General features: G+C 32.7%; 3 protein-coding genes and 1 pseudogene across 3 annotated transcripts; 2 read left to right on the top strand and 2 right to left on the bottom strand.

The window, feature by feature from the left end:
• On the top strand, positions 1-4,992 carry LOC120067352 (protein NRT1/ PTR FAMILY 5.2-like). The gene is made up of 5 exons (XM_039018928.1): positions 1-211; positions 291-508; positions 2,678-3,246; positions 3,815-4,090; positions 4,316-4,992. Exons 1-5 carry the CDS (start codon positions 76-78, stop codon positions 4,914-4,916), a joined length of 1,800 nt encoding a protein of 599 aa, XP_038874856.1. The 5' UTR covers positions 1-75; the 3' UTR covers positions 4,917-4,992.
• A 2,121-nt stretch (positions 4,993-7,113) lies between these two features.
• LOC120075960 lies at positions 7,114-10,325 on the top strand (annotated as a pseudogene).
• Positions 10,326-10,713: 388 nt separating this feature from the next.
• LOC120093041 (protein unc-13 homolog) lies at positions 10,714-14,494 on the bottom strand. The gene is made up of 5 exons (XM_039018312.1): positions 13,890-14,494; positions 12,905-13,789; positions 12,376-12,819; positions 12,084-12,270; positions 10,714-11,954 (listed from the first exon to the last, which is right to left on the bottom strand). Exons 1-5 carry the CDS (start codon positions 14,448-14,450, stop codon positions 10,981-10,983), a joined length of 3,051 nt encoding a protein of 1,016 aa, XP_038874240.1. The 5' UTR covers positions 14,451-14,494; the 3' UTR covers positions 10,714-10,980.
• A 1,712-nt stretch (positions 14,495-16,206) lies between these two features.
• LOC120085750 lies at positions 16,207-18,086 on the bottom strand. The gene is made up of 2 exons (XM_039041933.1): positions 17,380-18,086; positions 16,207-16,628 (listed from the first exon to the last, which is right to left on the bottom strand). The coding sequence occupies exons 1-2, from the start codon at positions 17,607-17,609 to the stop codon at positions 16,571-16,573; spliced, it is 288 nt and encodes a 95-aa protein (XP_038897861.1). The 5' UTR covers positions 17,610-18,086; the 3' UTR covers positions 16,207-16,570.
• Positions 18,087-22,491: the final 4,405 nt, after the last annotated feature.

Below are 22,491 nucleotides of genomic sequence, written 5' to 3'. Positions count from 1 at the left end.
TCATAGAACAAATAAAAAGAAAGAATACTAGGGAAAACAAATATCATAATAATAATAGTACTTCCTCCGCCATCAATGGCGGGTGCTGCAGCAGATCAAGAAACTGGCCTCCAGCTTGACAATTACACGAAAGATGGAACCGTCGATCGCAAAGGCAACCCTGTTCTCCGCTCCAAAACCGGCCGCTGGAAAGCCTGTTCTTTCATCATCGGTACAATATTTTTTCGAATAATTTCTCTCTTTTTTTATCCGACCAACCGTCGTTGACCTCTCATGAGTGTTTTTTTCAGTGTATGAACTGATTGATAGAATGATGTTCAATGGGATTGCTGCAAATCTCATTATATATTTGACTACCAAACTAAATCAAGGCACTCTTACTGCCTCCAACAATGTCACCAATTGGACTGGAACCGTTTGGATTACTCCCATCCTCGGCGCTTACGTCGCCGATGCTCATCTCGGTCGCTATCGCACTTTCTTCATCTCCTCCCTCCTCTGCCTTATAGTATGTCTCACTCTCAATTTGTTTGGTTTAGAATCAATTAATTGTAGGTTTCAGATTTTTTTTTTTTTTAGTGAAATATATTACTGAATTGTTTTTAGTTTACATGAAGATTTGAACTTCAGATTCAGAAAAAAAAATAATTATTCAGGAAGTATTTTGAATTTCGGTGTGATTTTTGTGTGTGCTTTTACTGTTAGAATGGTTTGATTATGGTTGAGTACCAAAATGAAAGAAAAAAAATATTTCTATTATTAATGTTATTTTTCATAAATATTTCTTCAATGTTAGTACTGTTTATAGGGGAAAATTAGCTTTAAGTTAGTTCTTGAGTAAGTTGTTTACGTTATATAAATATTTAATTAGTATGTTTCCTGATATATTTTTCTAAAAAAAACAACTGGGTTTGTTGTAATGTAAGTGTAAGTATGTAAGATATTCTTTTATTGCAAAAATAACATTATTGATGAAAAAAAATTTAGGTGCAATCAAAATGTAACTTTTTTTTTTTATTTGTATCACCCATATGGTTGAATCAATTTAATAACTCCTTTCAAAGCACACATGAAAAAATATATTCAAAAATATATTTTTTGACAAAAATAAGTTTGTCACGCAAGTAACTATAATTAAATTATAGGCTGAATTGTACAAAGATAAGTAGAATCTAAAATATATTCGAGTATTTTTTTTTTTTAAAAAAAAAAACTTTATTATTGGAGAAAAGTCAAGATGTACAGGATGTCCCATTGAGATCCAAGTCCAACTAGGATAAAAATAAACCATGGGTGTCACTGTTGACTGTTAAGGTAACAATGGACATGTGCCTCCACCTCTTTAATTTTTATTTGTTTTCCAAAATTTTTCATATATATATATATATATATATATACTTAACTGTTAAGGTAACAATTGCATTTGTCCCTACATCTTTATATTTTGTATAAAAAAATACTTCTAAACTTTTAAAAGTTTCAAAAATAATTTTAAACTTTCAAAAAATGTTCTAAAATACTCTTACCATTAGTTTTGGAGAGAAACCGTTGACATTTTGTTTCAAAAACATCTTTAAACTTTAAAAAAGAAAATCCCCTTATTGTTAGTGTATGGACAAAATCGTTAATACCTCGTTACAAAAATAACTATAAAATTATTTAGAAAAAAAAATAAATTGCTCATACCATTTTTTAGTGCAATAAGGGGTGGGAGGATTCAAACCACAGAGCTCTTGATTGCTAACATTTAAGTTATACTCACTTTGGCGATCCTGTCGTTAGTACAATGATCGATTTGTTTGAAGTTTTTGCAAGTTTGAAAAAAAAATCAATTTTAAAATAAATTATATCGATATTCTTATTCTTTTATATAGGTACTCTCAACTACTAATGTACATCCTTGTTAAAACATTTATATACCCTAACTCAATTAGACAATTTTATTTAAAATTTAATTTTAGATAGACAAATGTCAAGCAATTAATAAGGGGAGTAAGAGAGCATGAAGGAAAAGAAGGGAGAAAAAATAGGAAAAATAAAGAAGTAAAAGGGTACTAACGGTGGCTTGTTCGTATATTGATCATAAGAGCATCTGTGAATGCTTTTTAAAGTTTAAGGGTATATTTGAAATTTTTTAAGCTTCAAATGTATTTAACATAAAACACTGACAATTTTCTTCGAAAACTAATGATAAAGTATTTTTTTTTTAACTCTTTTTGGATGTTTAAGGATATTCTTGTATCACAATTCAAAATTGTTTGGTATAATTTAGCCTTAAAATATTTGATGCAGATAGATTTTATATAAAAATATTTTAAATTTCAAAGTATGCTATTTTACATATACATATTAAACAAACATTTGCCTCCGTACAATGCAATTTGACCATATTATAGCTACTTGTTAAATAAAGAAAAATGATCTCATCTTATTAATTTCTTGTTAAAGTTGCACAACTTTTCTTACTATATATACAATATTATAATTGTACACAAAGGAATCAAACCTTTCTTTTCACTTATTAAAAAAGTTAGTACAGATTATTCTCTATCTTATTAAACTCTTGTTAAAATTGCACACAAGTTTCTCTTAATCAGATTATATGATATTCAGCTATATAATGTTAGGAGCATAAGATAAAAGGTAAATTTAAACATAGATTTTGACTTAATTACAGGCAATGTCTCTTCTAACACTAGCAGTGTCAGTGCCAAGCCTAAAACCACCACCATGTTTAGAAGCCATTAGTAAAGAAAATTGCAAACAAGCCTCCAAATTACAGCTTGCAGTGTTCTTTGGCTCCCTCTATTTGTTGGCGCTTGCCTCGGGCGGGACCAAACCGAACATCTCGACGATGGGAGCCGACCAATTCGACGATTTTGATCCGAAAGAGAAGGCCCAAAAGCTGTCCTTCTTTAACTGGTGGTTGTTTAGTGTCTTCTCTGGCATTCTCTTTGCTTCTACTATTCTGGTTTACATTCAGGACAATGTTGGATGGAGCTTGGGATATGGCATTCCTCCTATTGGACTGGGAGTTGCCATTCTTATATTTGTTGTTGGCACACCCTTTTATAGGCATAGGCTCCCCAATGGAAGCCCCTTCACTACAATGGCTAATGTCATTATTGCTGCAATTTGGAATTGGAGATTTCCTCTTCCTAATGACCCAAATGAACTATATGAGCTTGAGATTCAACACTACTCAAAGCATGGAACTTTCAAGATTGATTCCACTCCATCTTTGAGGTGAGCTCACATTAATCACTACTTTTAGTCTCTATATCAATTGACGTTTTAAATGCTTAAAAGTATACTTATAACGATGAATCTAGTTGTCCCTTTGGTCTTCATTTTTGTTAAGGATCTCACATATTAGAAATATGAGGAGACCTCACAATCTTTATAAGATATACATGTTTGCATTACTAAATCTTATGTTTTTTTTTTCTAATATGGTATTGGTTGGGAATGCAACCAAAGTCTCACATTGACCGGGTAAGGGAATCATCATGGGTATATAAATAAGGATAACTATCTCCAATGATATGAAAGACTATGTCCAAAATGAACATCATACTATCATGAAGATATTTGGAGGGTTCATGTCCCCAACCGTATCAAAGCCCACGAAATCCAAAGAGGTATTTGAGGGCATGTTGAGGATCTAACATTAGAAAGATAGTGAGACTTCACAATCTAATCTATAAGATACATAGATTACTCTTGTCATTGTTAATTGGTTTTAAGATGGAACTTCATGTTTATACAATTTTTGAAAAAGATTTTAATACATTAAAAATGGTATTATATGTAGGTTTCTGAATAAGGCAGCTATAAGAAGAGATTCAAGTGATCCATGGAGGATGTGCACAGTAACAGAAGTGGAGGAGACAAAACAAATGGTGAGAATGATACCAATTATGATATGCACATTCATACCAAACACAATGGTGGCACAGTCACACACTCTTTTCATCAAGCAAGGCACCACTTTGGATAGAAGCATTGGCAGCCACTTCAAAGTCCCTCCTGCCAGTTTATATTCTTTTGTCACCATCTCCATGCTTCTCTCCATTCTCATCTATGACAGGTAATTCACTATTTTCTAAACTAAAAGCTCAAAATAAGATCCTGTTCCTTAAGTTTAATATATTTATGTTACCTTCACCTATCCGCTTAAATTTTTAGGTCAATCTTAGATTTAACATAGTGTCAAAGCAGATGGTCTAGGAGATCCTATCTTCACCTTCACCCACCAACTTAAGTTTTTGGGTAAACTAGTGATTTAACAGTTAATTTCTATTTCTTGGTATAGAGTCTTTGTGAAGATAATGCAAAGAGTGACCAAAAATCCAAGGGGAATCACAATGTTACAAAGAATGGGAATTGGAATGATTTGTCATGTTTTGATAATGACAGTCGCTTCTCAAGTGGAAAAGCATAGACTTCATATTGCTGAAGAAAATGGATTATCAGCAGCACAAGAACAAAAAGTGCTTCCCTTAACCATTTTCATTCTCCTCCCTCAGTTCATCCTCACTGGAATTGCTGATGCATTCCTTCAAATAGCCAGTAATGAGTTCTTTTATGATCAAGCACCAGAAAACATGAAGAGTTTAGGCAATTCATATTTTATGACTTCTCATGGAATTGGGAACTTCCTCAGTACTTTTATTCTTTCAAAAGTTTCTAAGATTACCAAAAGACAAGGCAAAGGCTGGATTTTAAACAACTTGAATGCTTCTCATCTTGATTACTTCTATGCTTTACTTGCAGTTATGAGTGCTGTTAACTTCGGCCTCTTTTTGCTTATTTCCAAATTTTATGTCTACAAAGCTGAAGTCTCTGATTCCATACAAGTGCTTACTGATGAACTCAAGAAGAAGAAATCAAAGGGCCTCCAACAAACAGGTTGAAATATGAAGCTAAGTTTTTAGTTGGACTTGCATGCTTCCATTTGTTGAGTTGTGTTATGCTGTTGTTACGTATGTAGTTTTTTCCTTGTATGGATGTGTATTGTGTAGTATTGTTTTCATGTATACAATGAAAAAGGAAGCTAAAATTTGGATATGTTTTAAGAACGTTAAGTTTTTTCTATCTTAAATCACTGGTTGATCCAAAAGCTTAAGTTGATGAGAATGTTGTAGGGGTTTGAACATAGGACATCTTGAACCAACCTACTCTAATACCATCTTAAATCATCGATTGACCTAAAAGCTTAAACTTGACCCAAAAGCTTAAGTTGATAGGTGAAGATAAATTTAATTATATCATCTAACACTCTATGGTATGATTAATTTGAAATTCGACGATTTTCATCCAAAAGAGAGAGGTCCTCAAGTTGTCCTTCAAACGGTAGTTCTTCTGTTCCTCTCAATATTTCTCTTTACTGTCTCAATCAACTAAATAGGGTGGAAGCTGGCTACTTTTTGGATCCAATCTTTAATAAATCACCTCTTTTCCTCTGAAAAAACATATAATTAAAATTAAAATTGTCAAATTGAATATAACTCCACAGGCATCGACATATACTCTTGTTCATTCGATTAGAGAGGTTCGAATCTTCGTATTTTTTATAAAATTGAGGTGGAATTTTTACAAATTACAAGGACTAGATTAAAAAGAATATCTAGACAACTAAAATATACCCTTGACAAAATAAATAAATAAATCTGGATAAAATATATCCTAATTAAAAGTCACAGTGAATACTGAATAAAGTAGAAATTTTATTTCATATATGCAATGAAAGGCAAGCTTTATTATTTATTTGTAGTAATCTTATTTCTACTCTTATTGCTCTAATTAAAATTGAAGCATCATTTTTCTAAAGACTATGAAATAGTGCGATAAAAAAAATACTTATAATTTTTTAAGTTTGAGTTTGGTTGCAAGGTCCCTGAATTTCTAAACTAAATATTTTAACTACTATTTGAAAAAAATGTGTTTTTTTATTTTTGCTGTTAATTTTTCATTACTGTAATTAATTGGACTTGACAATGTTTTTTTTCATATATGTATCATTTTCTTAATCTGACATGGCATATAATATTAACCTTATTGTATAAAAGGATGAGATATTTTGGATAGATGATTAAGTGTGCAAATGGGTGGGACAGACTCATGAAATTACTTTTAACATTGAGCTATATTCGTTTTGATATTATTGTCTTTTTTGGTTAAGCTATGTTCTCAAACTTGAGAAGTACCACTAATATTATTATTGTTGATTTGAAGATAATAATATTTAATAGAAATATTCTCTTTACATTGATCATTTATTTTGTTGTCTACTTTTTACAAGTGTTATCAAAATATCTAAGTTTGTCGAGTTTTAAAAACTAAATAAAAGAACGTTATGGCTATCAAATCGAGCTTTCGTTGCTCAATATTAAATTTTATTTATTTATTTTGACCCCATTTGGTTATAATGACTTCGTTTTTTTTTTTAATTTTATGTTTTTTAAGTGTATGCTTCAATTCTTTCAATTTTTCTTTTATGGTTTTCACCCTTGTTAAAGAAAAACATGAATTACTAATCAAATTCTAAAAATAATAACAAATTTTTAAAATCTTCTCTTTTTTTAATGTTTTACTTGATTTTTTAAAGGAGAATTTTCACAGATAGAAAAAATGTCAAACTATTTACAGAAACAATAAAAAAAAATACGGATAAACTCTGATAAACTTTTATCAACATCTATTAGTGATAGAAACTAATAAAAGTCTAAAAATGATTAAATTTTGTTATTTTGCATAAATAATTTCCCTTATTTTTCTATTTTTGAAAATTTCCTTTTTTAAAAACATGAATATAGAAACTTACCAATAAAAATAGTATTCATAAGTCAAATTTAAAAAAAAAAAAAAAAAAAAAATTGAAACAAAAAATCAAATTGTCCTCAAACGAAAAAATTTCCCAGTTATTGACTACATGAGAGATAGAGACAGAGGAATCGTATACATTATTCTCATTGGAGCTTTATAAGAACTAACAAAAAAAAAAAAAAAAAGCTTTAAACTTGAAAGGGTATAATGTCCGTCCTCAAAAGTTTTAGAGGAAGAGAGTAGGGAAGGCAGTAATAATTAATAACACACATGCATACTCCATTAATGACGGTTACTACAATAGATCAACAAAGTATCCTCGACGATTATACGAAAGATGGAACCGTCGATCTAAAAGGCAGACCTCTTCTTAGATCCAAAACTGGTGCTTGGAAAGCCTTCCTTCATCAATGGTATAATATCTAATTCAAAAATATCAATTTGTCAAAAAAAAAAATGTCAACATAGCTCAGCAATAATTGACATGTAAAGTGTACGAACTAATGGAAAAAATTATGTTCTATAGAATTGCTGATAATTTGATTATATATTTGATGACCAAGCTCCATCAAGGTACTATCACTGCCTCTAACAATGTCACAAATTGGAATGAAACCATTTGGATTATACCAATCTTTGGGGCTTACATCGCCAACGTTCATCTCGGCCGCTAACGGACCTTCTTGTTCTCCTTCATTTGGTTTACGGTATTTTCGTGTGAATTTGTGTGATATAATTCTTAGAGGATGAAGATTTAAATTTTTTACTTCGATCGGAAACGAAAATATGACACTTTAATTGTTGAGTTAAGCTTATTTTGAAATTGACGCCTCTTTTAAAATCAACTAAATTTTTAGAAAAACGTAATCTATAATAAATTTTCATTCTAAACTTGAAAAAGCAAATTATAGTGTTGGTAAAATAATAATAAGTTGATATGATTTAGCTATTAAAGTAGACATGTTGTTTTTAATTAGATTGGTAATTAAATTGTTTGAGTTGATAAAAGTTTAAGAAAAACCATTATGATTAAAAAAAATCTAATTAAATTTTCATTTAAATAGGATTAAATAGATATGGAAAAAAGTAAGAATGTATGGAAGGATATAATGGAAATTTTGAAAAACATTGTTAGCTAGAGAATTTGATTGATTTTTAGGAAAGTTGTTTTAAAAAGCTGCTAGCCATATGTGCTTTTGTACCTAAGAAGAAATTAAAAAGCAAATTTTAATGGAGTATACAATGTTATAATTGTACACTAAAATCAAACCTTTGGACTTTATTTAACAACTTAGTAAGGATTTCATTATATTTCAATCTTGTTAAAATTACACACAAGGAATTAATCAAACCCAGATTTGTATATCTATGATATGGTTTCCTTTATGGGAATATGTTGATTTGAGAAATGAATTACCACAGGCAATGTCTCTTCTAACACTAGCAGTGTCAATCCCAAGCCTAAAGCCCCCACTATGTTTAGAAACCATTAGTAAAGAAAACTGCAAACAAGCCTCCAAATTACAGCTTGCAGTGTTCTTTGGCTCCCTCTACTTGTTGGCACTTGCCACCGGCAGGTCCAAACTGAACATCTCGACAATTTCGATCCGAAAGAGAAGGCCCAAAAGATGTCCTTCTTCAACTAGTGGTTGTTTAGTGTATTCTCTTTGCCTCTACTGTTCTTGTTTACATTCAGGACAATGTTGGATGGAGCTTGGGATATGGCATTCCCACTATTGGCATTGCAGTTGCTATTATCATATTTATTGCTGGTACTCCCTTTTATGCGCATAGGCTCCCTCATGGAAGCCCCTTCACTACAATGGCTAATGCCATTGTTGCTGCAGCTTGGAATTGGAGGTTTCCTCTTCCTAATAACCCAGATCAACTACATGAGCTTGATCTTCGACACTACTCCAAGCCCGGAACTTTCAAGATATTCAAATCCATCTTTGAGGTGACATTTAATCACTATTTTGGATTGACTTTTTTATGTTATTTATGATTTTGACCCTAGGATTTAGATGAATGCGCTATATAAACTCTCTAACTCTATTGCCGTCTCTGACTCTGTAATCTGATATTTTCTCTCTATGTTGATTTTCTACTGTTTACGTTTTTTGTTTGTCCTTGATTATCAAATTTCTTAACATAAAATGTGAATCTAAATAGGCTTTTAGTTTTCGTTTTGTTTGGAAACTTTTAAATTGATGTGTGCGTATTTATATTTTTATAAAAGCTTTTTTTGACAGGTTTTTATATTTTTAAATTTGTATAGTATGTAGGTTTCTGAATAAAGCTGCTATAAGAAGAGATTCAAGTGGCATATGGAGGTTATGCACAGTGACAGAAGTGGAAGAGACAAAACAAATTCTGAGAATGATACCAATTTTGATATGCACATTCATTCCAAACACAATAATGGAACAAACACACGTCCTTTTCATCAAACAAGGCACCACTTTGGATAGAAGCATTGGCAGCCACTTCAAAATTCCTCCTGCAAGTTTAAATGTTTTTGTCACCATCTCCATGCTTGTCTCTATTCTCTTCTATGACAGGTTCCCTCTATTTCCTCGATTTTAAAGCTTTCTTGTGTGCTTTCAAAAAGTGTTTGTAATCTCTCCCCACACGTGTGTTACCATTGGGTGGGTTTAGATAACTGTGCTCGTGTGTAAAAAATATATTTTTTATTTCTTTCTCATATTGTTTCCTTTTCACGCATGAGAAGGATGTTATATTATTCTTGGAGAACAACCAATGTGAGACGATTGGTACCGAGGTCATATCAAAATTGTTTTCAAGGCAGTGGTCCTTTCACAACGTAACAATCCATTTGCTTAACATTCGATTCTTACATATTTTTTGTCCATTTTTATCTTTTACAATCATTTTGATTGTTGGGACATGATATTTGTGAAGATAATGCAAAGAGTGACCAAAAATCCAAGGAGAATCACAATATTACAAAGAATAAGAATTGGAAGATTTATCATGTTTTGATAATGACAGTCGCTTCTCAAGTGGAAAAGCATAGACTTGATATTGCTGAAGAAAATGGATCGTCAGCGGCACAAGAAGAGTACTTTCCTTAACCATTTTCATTCTCCTCCCTCAGTTCATCCTCACAGGAGTTGCTGATGCATTCCTTCAAATGGCCAATAATGAGTTCTTTTATAATCAAGCACCAGAAAACATGAAGAGTTTTGGCAGTTCATATTTTATGACTTCACTTGGAATTGGGAACTTCCTCAATAGTCTTTTCTTTCAAAAGTGTCGAAGATTACCAAAGACAAGGCAAAGGCTGGATTTTAAACAACTTAAATGCTTCTCATCTTGATTACTTCTATGCCTTACTTGCAGTTATGAGTGTTGTTAACTTCTTCCTCTTTCTGCTCATTTCCAAATTGTATCTGTACAAAATTGAAATCTCTGATTCTATCAAACTGCTTATAAATTCTCCGAGGTTTCTAAATGATCTTTGGACCGTTAGTTGACTAATCGAGAATGACGTGGAGGTATTAAGTTGTTGATTATGTATTGATAGTGAGCAAATATGTTAATTTAGTATTAAGTTTTAACCAAATGAAAATTACAACATGAAGCTATATATAATCTTTTATGATCAGGTAGTAGGAAGCATGAGAATTTAGGCACTTTAAATTAGGTACTGGACAAAAAAAATGAAGCTAAGAGCCTAAGACAAAGTTATAAGATATAAATATATTTGTTTTGGTTCATTGATGTCATTTGTATTGGTGTTTTTGTTCTAGTAGTAGTTACATTTGCAGATTTTGCTTTTCATTTCACTAAATATATGAATATTGTTTTTCACCTAAACATTAAACAATGAAAAAGGAAAGGAATATGTGGATATGTTTTAAAGAATGTTGGCTCTATTCTTTTCTCTCTTTGGAAGAGGTGGTTTTGTTAATTGAGATATGAAACAGGAGGAAATGCAATCAATTGTTCTCTCCCCAACCACCATATCAATCACTTTGTATTCTTTGATTTGTAAAATGTATGCAATGTGTCTCCCTCAATTTCTCCCCAACTTCATTCAAATTTGGTATTATACACACAAATATATTCTGTCTCTCTCTCTGTCTCTCCCTCTGTTTTATCTCTGCTTTGTACAACTGAAGATTTGCTTCATCTTCTTTTTGCTAATTGGAATGTTCTCTTTAAGAATTGATTGGCGGCTCGATCATTCCGGTGGCATAAAACCCGTAAGATGGTGTTCGGATCGGCTCTGTTCCATCGTCCTGTCGTTGGAGGCATAGGTAGCTTTTGTCCAGAACCCATAACTCCTATTCCACTTGTTTCACAAGTCACAATGCTGAAATCTTCTACTAGTTGTTCAGTGCATTGGCTCATCAATGATATCACTCCTTCGACTGCCTCGGCTTCTCGCTCGACAATATTCTCTGCAATCAATCCCTCTCCACATGCACAGAATACCTTTTTCAAGCTTTCAAAATCCTCCTCAATCATCTCGTGATCCGAACGATAATATACCCTAGATGATCCTCCGGCTAGAAGAACCATTAAAAATGCTTCAAAAGCGGCTCTCATCACTTCTTTCATGGCTAAGGCCTGAGCTCTGTCAGTTACAATTGCACACAATAATGTAAGATTTTGTTTTAAAACTCGCAATGCTGGTCGAATCCGTGCATTCGTAACATCACAAGCGTACAAGCAATCATAAAAGACAGAAGCTGAATCAAGGAATATCAGACGGTAAGCAGCTACTTCTGATACATGTTGACAAGCTGATTCAATGCCTGAGTTAGCATGCTCAAAGTAAGAAGATGAGTTGCTATAAGTTCTAGAGCTGTTAAAACGGTTGTTGGTTGGTGGAGTGACTCTAGGAGAAAGGGAAAGGACTTTGTCAAGTGAATGTAGGTGGGAAAATATATAATGCAATGTGTTTAGACGAATGTATAGGCGTTGGGTTCCACGGCTGGTCGACGGTCGTGGGTGATGACCTTCAAGAGTACCAATATGATGTATATCTTCTCCAACAACACTACAAGGAGTGGCTCTCTTCCATAACTTGGCAAACTTCGAATCTCGATTACATCGGGTTAGAGGAGGAAGCTGTGGGAGGTAACTCTGTTTGGAACCTGAAAACAAAAGAGTTTTAAGAAGATGAAGCATGTTTTAAAGTTGATTTTGTTGAATTAAGACAAACATAAGCATTGAGGATAAACAAGAAAATATACAAGGGTAACAATAATAGATGTAATTGTTACCACATGATGCCACAAATGTGATATAGTCTTGGAAGATATGCTCTAAACCAGCAGCTAGGTCTTGAACCAAATCTTCAGTAACTCCAATAGGAATTTCAAAAAACTCCTCCACAGTTTCCTTAGCTTGCTTCATCAACTCCACAGCTGATTGCGCGTATGGTTCCGTTTTGGACCTTGGATTCCAAGTCTACAACAAAAAAAAAAGGTTGAAAAAGATCACTTGCCGATACCAACTACAATTCAAAGATGAAGCTTTGTTACAAGTTGAAGAACACTGTTGTTTCTCACTCACTTCTGATTCTTTTGCTCTGCTAAGACACTCTCTTTGTTTCTTTAACCTCTCATCAACCCATTTTTTCAAGAGGTTCATTATAATGGAATCAACTTCAAAAGGAACCATCTCTCTGACAATAGCCTTGCCACCGTCGTCACAGTCGGCAGAATCCTCAACCACCATTTGAACTAGCACCTTCTCTAATTTTCCAGCTCTATGCAAAACACCTATCGTCTCGCTTGTTAACGTAGAAACCCCACCTAAATATTGCTTCAACATGGTACCATAGCAATTATGCAAAGTAACTGCCGCAACTCCAACTGCAGTTGGATGCCATTTCTTTAGTATAGGACTGAAGCTTTCCCTCTCTTTTAATGCCAAATCCTCTGTTTCTTTCGCCAACTGAAGTAGAGCCTTACTTGCCTCACCTTTTACTTCCTTGATGTTCCCGTTCTCAAGTACCTAAATTGCAATGGGTGATTATAATCAATGTCTTAATGATTAAACAAATATGATTCGTAAAGCTAATAATGGATGAGATGAGAACCTTGGCAAACGCATTCCTTACTGAACACCGGATGTAGTAATCGACACGATCACCAGACGAATCCACCACCAATATATCTCCCTGGTCTTGCCCTGCCCCTTCTGTGATAGTAACATCTTCACCTAGAATCTTTGATGCAGATAAGGCTAAGGGAAGAAGGTTTTCTACTTGACCAACCGTCCCCCTCTGGAAATAATCATGGTAATGAAGTAACCTCTTCTCTGCCCAACCCTGCATCGAAGACAACACCGACGACAAAAGCTTAACATATACTGCCTCACGATCCGGCTTCTTGGCGTCGTTGGCCACCTCTGCCAACATAGCATGAGCAGCACAAAGAAGGTCTGGCTCAAGCTGTGCTGTCACAACATATTGTTGGAACAATGCCCATGTGAAACATACATTATGAACTGGCCTAGTGATTCCCAATGTCGACCATGTCTTCTTCATTAACTCGAGAAGTTCGTCAACCTCATCGAGCACTAGTGTCTCATCCCTGACGTCGAAGATGGCTTGAAGAAGAGCAACATAGATGTGAATGTTAAGAGGGAAACCATCAGCCCAATGGCACACGTCGGTTGGAGTTCCATTAGCACTGCGCCAAGACAATGACACAACAGAATTGCAAAGCGTTCTCATGGTGTCAGAGTTCTTCCCTGTGTCAATCGGTTTCGTTTCACACCCACGAATGATCTCCCTAAGACGCATTGCAAACGTGTTTGATTTATCAAGTGCAATGGAAGGGTGAAGAAGAAGCCCTGCCTCAAGAATCTTCAACTGTCGTTTTTGCCATAAATGGTATTCGTTTGCGTCATTGAATTCGGATGGCTTTAGATGTCGTAAAAGCTCCAATGGAAGAATTATGGTCTCTGCTCGTCTTCCCATCTGTTCAAATCAAAAATTACAATTAGAGCCAGAACCTTTCAAGCACAAGCACAAAGATTATACATTCAAGAACAAATTAGAAATGAAATAAGAAATGTACTTGGCCAACAAGAGTCCTCATGAGAGTTTTCCTAAGCCTATTATCACTCTGCTCTGTAACCTTCATCTGCTGCCTCATAATCTCAGCCGACGTCATTGGCCGACGCGGTCTTGGTGACGGTAGAGTATACGACAAAGAAGGGCTCGACCCACTGGAACTATGAGAGCTAGGAGAGGACGGATTCGAACCGCTATTCCCGCCGGACGACATTCTCCTAGATGGCGATCGCTTCAACATCTTCAACCCAAGTGCTCGCTTGATCCGACTGGTGGGTGTCATCACAACGCCATTAGGCTTTGGGCCCGAGGCACCATCGGCATTGTCATTATTAGAAGAGGAGTAAAATGCGAGAGCGTTCCGACCTCCGAAGCCCGGCGAGGAGCGGCAAGCCGTGAAGAAGATCTCGTAGGCGGTCTCACGGATGTCGTCACGGTCAATTCCGTCGAGCTTATTGAAGGGCCACACCAGATCGTTCTCGAAAACGTCGACGTGGTAGTCCGGTCGGGCCACAGACAAGTGCCCTGACAAGGACTCACGGCGGACGTTGTGGCTGTGCCCCATTTAGGAGGACTGGAACGATCTCAATTTCACTTCTGCCTCTGTTTTTTTTTTTTTTTTTTTCCCTTTTCCCCTTTCCTTCTCTTAGATATTCAGCGGGAGAGAACTGAAAGATGAGGCGCGCATATCTCTTTAAACAGAGACCTTTTAGGAGATTTGATGGTGACAGAGGCTGAATGGTGATTCTTCTTTCTTATTTTCTTTTGTTAGTTATTTGACAGAGGACAACAACAGAGAGAGATATGGCTGATCCAGCCTTTTCCATCACAAATATACGAAAAACAAGGACATGGGGATAAAACAGCCATTAATTTCTGCAACTCAGAAAAGTTGTCTTTTTTTCCTTCTCTTTTTATTTTCCCCCCCTCGTATACTTGATTGATCCATAAAAGTGTTTTTCTAAAAATAATCATAGGTTTAAGAATGACAGCAATTGATGCTCTGTTCGTCCCTGTCTTGTCTCTGTTTTCTTGTTCATGTTATTTAAGATCAGTTACATTACATTACAATTTACAACCCTTTTTATATTTATGTATGAATTGAATTACATTAACTGATCAATCTATCATAAAAGAGGACAAAGTAGAGTGACCATCCATAAAAAGGTGACAAAATAAAGCTAGATGTCAGGTTACATATGTTGTTTTGTTTTGTTCAATAGCTGCTCATTAGTTAATATTTATCTGATCTTCATCCCACTTCATTATGGAAAAACAGTTGCAACAATTCCGTGCAGTCCAAGTTATATCCAATTGAAAACTGCCGTGTGGTAATTTTATTTTATTTTGTAAATATTTTTTTTGTGGTAGAAAGGGACCACGTTAGTTAGGGGCAACCTAGACTATTGGATTACTCTTTCATTAATTAGGAAACCAGAGAGGGAGTAGGCATAATTTTTTTTCCATTGACTAAATGGGGATGGTCCCATCCCGGCCCTAACCCCATCCCGATGAATTATATATATATACACTTTACAAAAATCGTGGTATAAAAAATTAATCATTTTCTAATTTTCATTTCAATTTTGTCTTACTTTAATACATTTTTAAGTTGTTTTAACATCGAAGACTTCTTTCTTAAGACCATAAATGTTATAGTATTTAAATAGAATGTTAGATTATGATATTGTTTAAATTTTAGAAATTATAGGATTAAATTATATTTTTACACATATAATTTTTTTTTTTGTTAGAAAATTTTATAATATTTTCTCTGAATTAAAATGTATTGGAAATAACCTATTTAATAATAGGTTAAAATTAAACTTAAAAATTGCTAAAAATAAATATATTCCAAAAAAAAATTGGAAAATTTGTCCGGGAAGAAACTCGATCTCGCAAGTGGGGATTGAAATAGGAGAGCAGGGATGTGGATGGGAAATCGTCGCCCAGCTCCTTGGACATCTCCAAGTATAACCATTTTAAGTGTGCAATTTAATCAACACGACAAAATCAAAGTGGCTTAAATTGAGGTTAGATTTTGTGTCACTTTGATCAATAAGGTAGAACAATATATGCTAAATCTTGCAGCTTCAACTTAAAAGAACATATCTACTTCATTTCCCATTTGATAGTCTTTCTGCACTTTTAAAGGAAAGTTTGGGGGAAAAAAAACATGATAAATGAAGTTCTTGAGTTTCTGAATATATTACAACACCACTGCACTGTTAATTTGGGATGAAAACGAGAACATTCATGAAATCTCGATATCGGGAGCGATAAACCACAGACAGAAAAGGTAGAGTAGAGAAGCTCTGGAATTCATGAAAAATTCCAAGTGTTGGCATTGCACAATGTATGATTTGCACTGTCAAAAGCTCAATTAATCTGAATGTTTGATTTAATAACATCATCAATATCAGCATCATCCATATAGTATATCACTTGGAAGGTCATCTTACATATTCAAAAAAACCGAAACAGTACAAGATGTCACTGGGACACATCGCCAGAAACCGCTAGGTCGAACGACATATTAATCACCGATCTTAGAACTTTTCTGCCAGTTGTCATAGTAGCAAAGCAATCCGGTATACAGTCAGAAACATCTCCAATTATTATCAGTTTAGTCGTAAAGTAACCACATTGTTCTCGTCATTATATACTAATATTTGATGTAATAATCTACATAATTATACAGCTGCAAGAATCAGTCTCCTCGTCCCCGGAGTCGCTCACATCACTGCAAAATGGGCGACAGAGAGACCAGACCAGATTACAAATCTAAGAATCTAAGAGCAAAGAAATACTCAATCCACAACAACATCCATCATGTTCAAAACAAATTTCATCTGCTTAGAAACAAACTCTTAACTTCAGTCTAAGAAAACAACCACTTATGTCTAAAGCACCACCAAAATGAAGCTGAAGTACAAAAGATTCAAACATGATATCCCTCAATACAAGCCACTTCAAGTAGATACTAAAGAAAACTTATGCAACCTCCGATATGGAAATAAGAGAAGTTCTTAATTTTTTTTATTTTTTTTTTTGTGTTCAACAATAACAGAGAGGGGAATTGAATCATCAAAGAGAAGGTAATTAGTGCCTTTCTAACTAAGCTATGCTCAGGTTAGCATTGTTCTAACAATCAAATATCATCAATGAACTAGAAAAACCAAAAGAAGAGGCCAACTCAATTCATGAGGCAGCATTACAAGTAGTCTTTCTAAAAGAAGACGGTGAAAAGAATTAGACCCAAGTTTCAAATCCAATGTGTCAGTTCCCAAATATGGAAACTTTCAGGTGCTTCAACATCGCAAGTTCAATTAACAACAGCAACTAAGTGTCCCCTTTTAGATTCTAATAATGCACAAAATGTAAAAAATCAGAATAAGAAAAGAGAACCCATCTTCCCCAAATAACAGAAAAACATACCAAAAAAACCATCAAAATGCACCCAAAAAGGAGAGAAAAGACAATTTAGTAGCTACCTCGGTTGAAACTCCAAAATCTCCGCTAGGTTATTACCATTACTATCATTCCACCGAACTTTCATCCTCGGCTTATTTGATTTCCTCGACATTCCCCCACGCCGTGGCGGCAATAGGGCATTCGATTCACTGTATTCTTCGCCGTTACTGTGGTCCCCAACTTCTCCGGTGGCCGCAGAGTCCATAATCTTCTCTTTACAGCCATTAACATCCTTAGAATCGCCATCCATAGTTCTGAAACTCTCACTAACTACAAATCCAATCGGAAATTTTACCGTATCAACTACACCAAAAATCAGACCCAGATTTCGGATTTCTGAATCGAATCATCTCAGAAATCCACTCCATCTAAACCCCAAGAAAAAGAAAATGAAAATTTCTCACAATTCAGCCACTTGAAACTCCGATTCTGCAACTGGGTCAACGCTCACGGGTTCAAAATTTATGAACTCAACAACCCCATCAAAAAACCCCTCTTCGAAAAATAAAACCCTCCGATCTGAAATTTTAAGCAAACAAAGCTATGAACAAAAAAGAAGGGATTAGAAAAGATAGATTCCCGAGAAAGTGACAGAAAATCAAATCCTCTCCAAAACCCAAATTGAGAAGATATTTAAGAATAAAAACAAAAATAAAAAAGTGGGGGTTTCATAATTTAACATAACGGAACGAAAATTAACTCAAAATTGTGAAATCGGCGATGCGTTGTACAGATCGCGAGAAAAAGGCAATTAAAAGAAAGAGAGACGAAGGCGTTTACTTTGCTGTGATTGGTCAATAGTGATGTCGAATAAGACGGTTAGGATTGGATAGAATGGAGAATGGATGAGTCATATGTGGGTCCCATTGGCGGGTGTTCGTTAAATTCGTTGCTCATAAACTGTCGGTTCTCACATCTTGGTTTTGCTTCTGTTTCATTTATGTTATTTTAACATTAATTTGATGTCGTCAATTAAAGTTGTTTTTGGACCATAATTAGTAATTTAGTACTTTGGAATTAATTATTGGGTTCTTAGTAATCCCACTAATGCCAAATTGACATTTTTATCATTCCTTATCTTAACAACCTTAAATATATAACCACTCAAAACCCAAAAAAAAAAAAAAAAAAAAAGGTTTTAGACTTTTAGAGTGGAATTATTGGATGGGTAAAAAAAAAAAAAAAAAAAAAAACCACCTTAATACATGTACACATATGAACATGTTGGAGGATGACTAGGTCAATTTTGTGATATGTTTTAATTTAATTATAATTTAAGTCTTATATATATATATACACTCTTGGTAGGTGGGGGAATTAGTAAAATTTAGATAGAAAATGAGACGTCAACGATAAAATATTTTTTAGATAAGATAAATAATTAAATTTTCTTATATCATAGAGATAGTTTATCTACATCTAGATTTATAAATACAGACAATGATGAATTTATCATAAATTCATAGAGGCTTGAGCTTCCCAACTTCAATGCATTTTTATATTAGTACAAAACAAAGTCACTTTAATTATCATAATAGCTTATGGCATAATGGTAGATTCTGGCCCTCAAACAATTATGTAAAGTACTATTTTACAATAAATTTTAGATCTGTCACTGGCTATAAGAGTAAGATTTATGTATTCATCGTTAACATCTCATTACATTTTAGAGAAAGTTTGTGTAGAGAAAATGGATTGTGATCGAATAGAGTAAAATCGCAACTAAAGTAAATTGAGAATAATAATAATGAAGAAGAAGAAAGGAGAGAATAACACACAATGATTTTACGTGAAAAACTCCTAAACAAATTAGGGTAAAAACTACGGATAAGGATAGAAGAATTTCACTCTATGAAAATATGAGTTGCAAACTTTCTTTCTTATAGAGAAATATCAAGCTCTCTTACAAGAAGAAACTCTCTCTATTTTATCTCACTCATTTATCGGAGATTTTGGGATGGTTTGGCAACCATGGGTCCTCACCTATTTAAAGCCCAAAAAAACTTGACCATCAAGCAAATCCTATAATTCCAAATTGTTTTTTATAGATGTGAATGATCCAATGGCTCCAATTGTCCTAAAGAGATGTTAAAGATCTAATAACCATAAATTAATTTTGACAAAGTGTAAGATTCAATGGCCTAAAATTGTCTCCAAAAAACTTCTTAATAATAAATAAGCTTCTTAAAAAATCTTGATAATTATCTAGCAGGTTGTTTCGTGGACATCTATGAATTTGGATTATATATGCATCTCAAAATGTCTAGACAACTTGACGAACGCTTTAGCTAAAAAAGCTAGATTAAGTTCACTTTCTGAAGAATGGATAGTTGATTTTCTTATGTGGCTAAATGCCTTATCGGTAAATAAATAATAATAATTAAAAAAAAATACTATCCACATGTCTAGACATCTTAAAATGCCACATAGTTGGCACCTTACAAATTTTAGATGTCCTTAAAGTTCCTAAATTTTCATGTTCAAAGCATTTTCTTTTGGGATAGTTACAGATATAAATATTAGACCCAAAATGTTAGTAAAAAAATATCATAATGTCAAAAAAAATTGTAAATATGGTCAAATTTAAATAGTCTATCAATGATATATCATATTATTGGTAGGAGTCTATTAGTGATAGACATATCACTAGTAAGAGTCTATCCTATCACTGGTAAGAATCTATCGTGGACTTGTCTATATTTACAATGTTTTTAAATGATGTTACACACTTGGTTATTATTCTTAAAAATGCTATCAACTGCAATAATCCTTTTCTTTTTTGTCATTTCTTTTTCTTTTTGGTGTGTACTAATTCATCACTTTTCCTTTCCTTAATTTCATTTTATGATTAAATTAAATTAATATATTCTTTTAGTAAAAAATAATAAGTATATATTTCTTTTTTTCTTTTTTCTTATAAAGTAAACTGTATTTAGATTTTGTACAACAAAAAAAATCTGTTTAAATTGTATATAATATTTTCTTTTTCCAATAATGTCATCCAATATTCTTTTAAAAAAAATCACAGATTGATATCAATTTCTCTTTTTTTTCTCTATTTTGATCGCATATAAATATTATCAATTATATATGATCTTCTAAGTTCAAGTATTTCAAATTAAAAATACTAAGAAAATAAGCTAACTTATTTGTAAATATTATCAAAATATCACCGTATACTAGTCATAGACACTGATAGACATCTATTGGTGTCAGTATTAATACTAGATCGCTATAAATAGATGTCTATAAGTATTTATTACACAATGATATTTTGTTATATTTGAAAATATTTCCAATAATTTTGTGATTTAATACAATTAATCTTATATTTTTGAAGCAATATAAATTAATTTGTTTTAAAAAAACGACAACATATAAAACTAATATAAACTAAATTCATAACGATAAAATATTAGTTAAAAAAATCGATTCTTTTATATAGAGATTTAAATTACACCTTATCTATGAGTATTTTTAGTAAACCTAGTAATCAAACAGGTGCGATGCACATTAAATATTGTAGTTTTGTTTAAAATTATAATATAATTTTATTTTGAACCATGGAAATTCTTAATTTAATCTAATTTTTATGTATAAAAACTTTCTATAAATTAATAAATTGATTTTTGTCTCTAAAACAATAGTTTTTTTTAAGTTAGATAAATGATTTTTTAGTTTAAGTGACTCTTAAATTATTGATTATATGTTAAATATCAAAATAGGATCTAAAAAAGCTAATTTAAAACTTGAATTATATGTTGACTATTTCTATTTTTCTGAAAGGAAAGAAAATGAAGTTATATGTTTTCAAGATATTGTTGTTCAAACCTCGAAATCATGACCTAAATTTGAAATACAAATATTAAAAGAAAATTTTGAGCAAGCAAATAAATAAAATTTTAAATATAAAAAATTATTGAATATTTATTATTTTAATAAATAACTATAAAATTTTAGATTCTTTCTACTAAATAGATAATAAAACAATCAAAACAATTTAGAGATAACTTTTTTTTTAAAGAGGGGAGGTACTGAATGTTGAGTTTAATTTATTGTAAAGAAAATTTTGATTCAAATATATTTGATTTTCAACCAAATATAAATCATTGTATGGTTAAAGTAAAAATTGATAACATTTTTCCAAAATTACAACATATAATTTTAAAAATAAAATTTATAAATAAATATATAACATAATGATCAAACTGAATCTAAATTGAAAATTTGAATTTTTTTTTTAATTTTTTGACTTTTCTATTATTTTCAATTTTCAATTTAAACCAAATTATTATTTTATTATTTTTTTGAGGTTTTTATTTTTTTCAAAGCCTTATCTCATTTTCATTAACAAATTTATGGAAGGATATTTTCTTAATTTCAAAGTTTATTTCAAACAAAATTGTTGGTTTTTAATGTAAATGTAAAATCCTAAAATATTATCATTTTTTTAAACATATGATTCACATATGGATGTGTATTTACAACATAATTGAGAGAAAAAATAAAAAAGAAATACAAAATGTCTAAAGATCCCAACCTAAAAGAGATAAGGTTATGGACCTACTAGCAACATCTTTCTTTTACACCAAAGAGACTAAGAAAAGCTTTATGAAAAGCTTGAGAAAAGAAAATGATCTGAATCTCCTGCCGGAGTCGAGATAAACCAGTGCAATCCACTCCCATAGTTGAACAATCATTGGTGTTCATTAACATTTAGGAAATTGAAAAGGTGAAAAAAAAAAAAAAAGCCTAATAACCAATAAATTGCTTAATGTGAAGAACATAGGTATTCCTCTCCGTCATCTTCTTTGTGTGAGGATCCATATATATTTATGATCCATGTGTATTTATGTATTAAATCACTCTCTTTGTAGACCTTGCATACATCTATTGCTTACCTTGAAAAATGATCAAGAATTGAAACACTAGAAAAGAAAGAATTGAGAATTGGAAGATTGAAAAAGGAGTTGGAAGATTGAAAAAGGAGTAGGTTTACATAGACATAGAGCTGTCCAATTTCTCCACGACAGGGCCCGTCCTGAACGGGGCGGGGATTTCCCAATTAGGCGGAGAATGGGGAGGAAGTGTGGGAGTTTCTCGTGAGCTAAACGGGGATGGGGAATGCATTT

The sequence above is a fragment of the Benincasa hispida genome, chromosome 1 (assembly GCF_009727055.1).
Source record: "Benincasa hispida cultivar B227 chromosome 1, ASM972705v1, whole genome shotgun sequence".
NCBI classification, from domain to species: Eukaryota; Viridiplantae; Streptophyta; class Magnoliopsida; order Cucurbitales; family Cucurbitaceae; genus Benincasa; species Benincasa hispida.
This window is presented reverse-complemented; position numbering and strand designations above follow the sequence as displayed.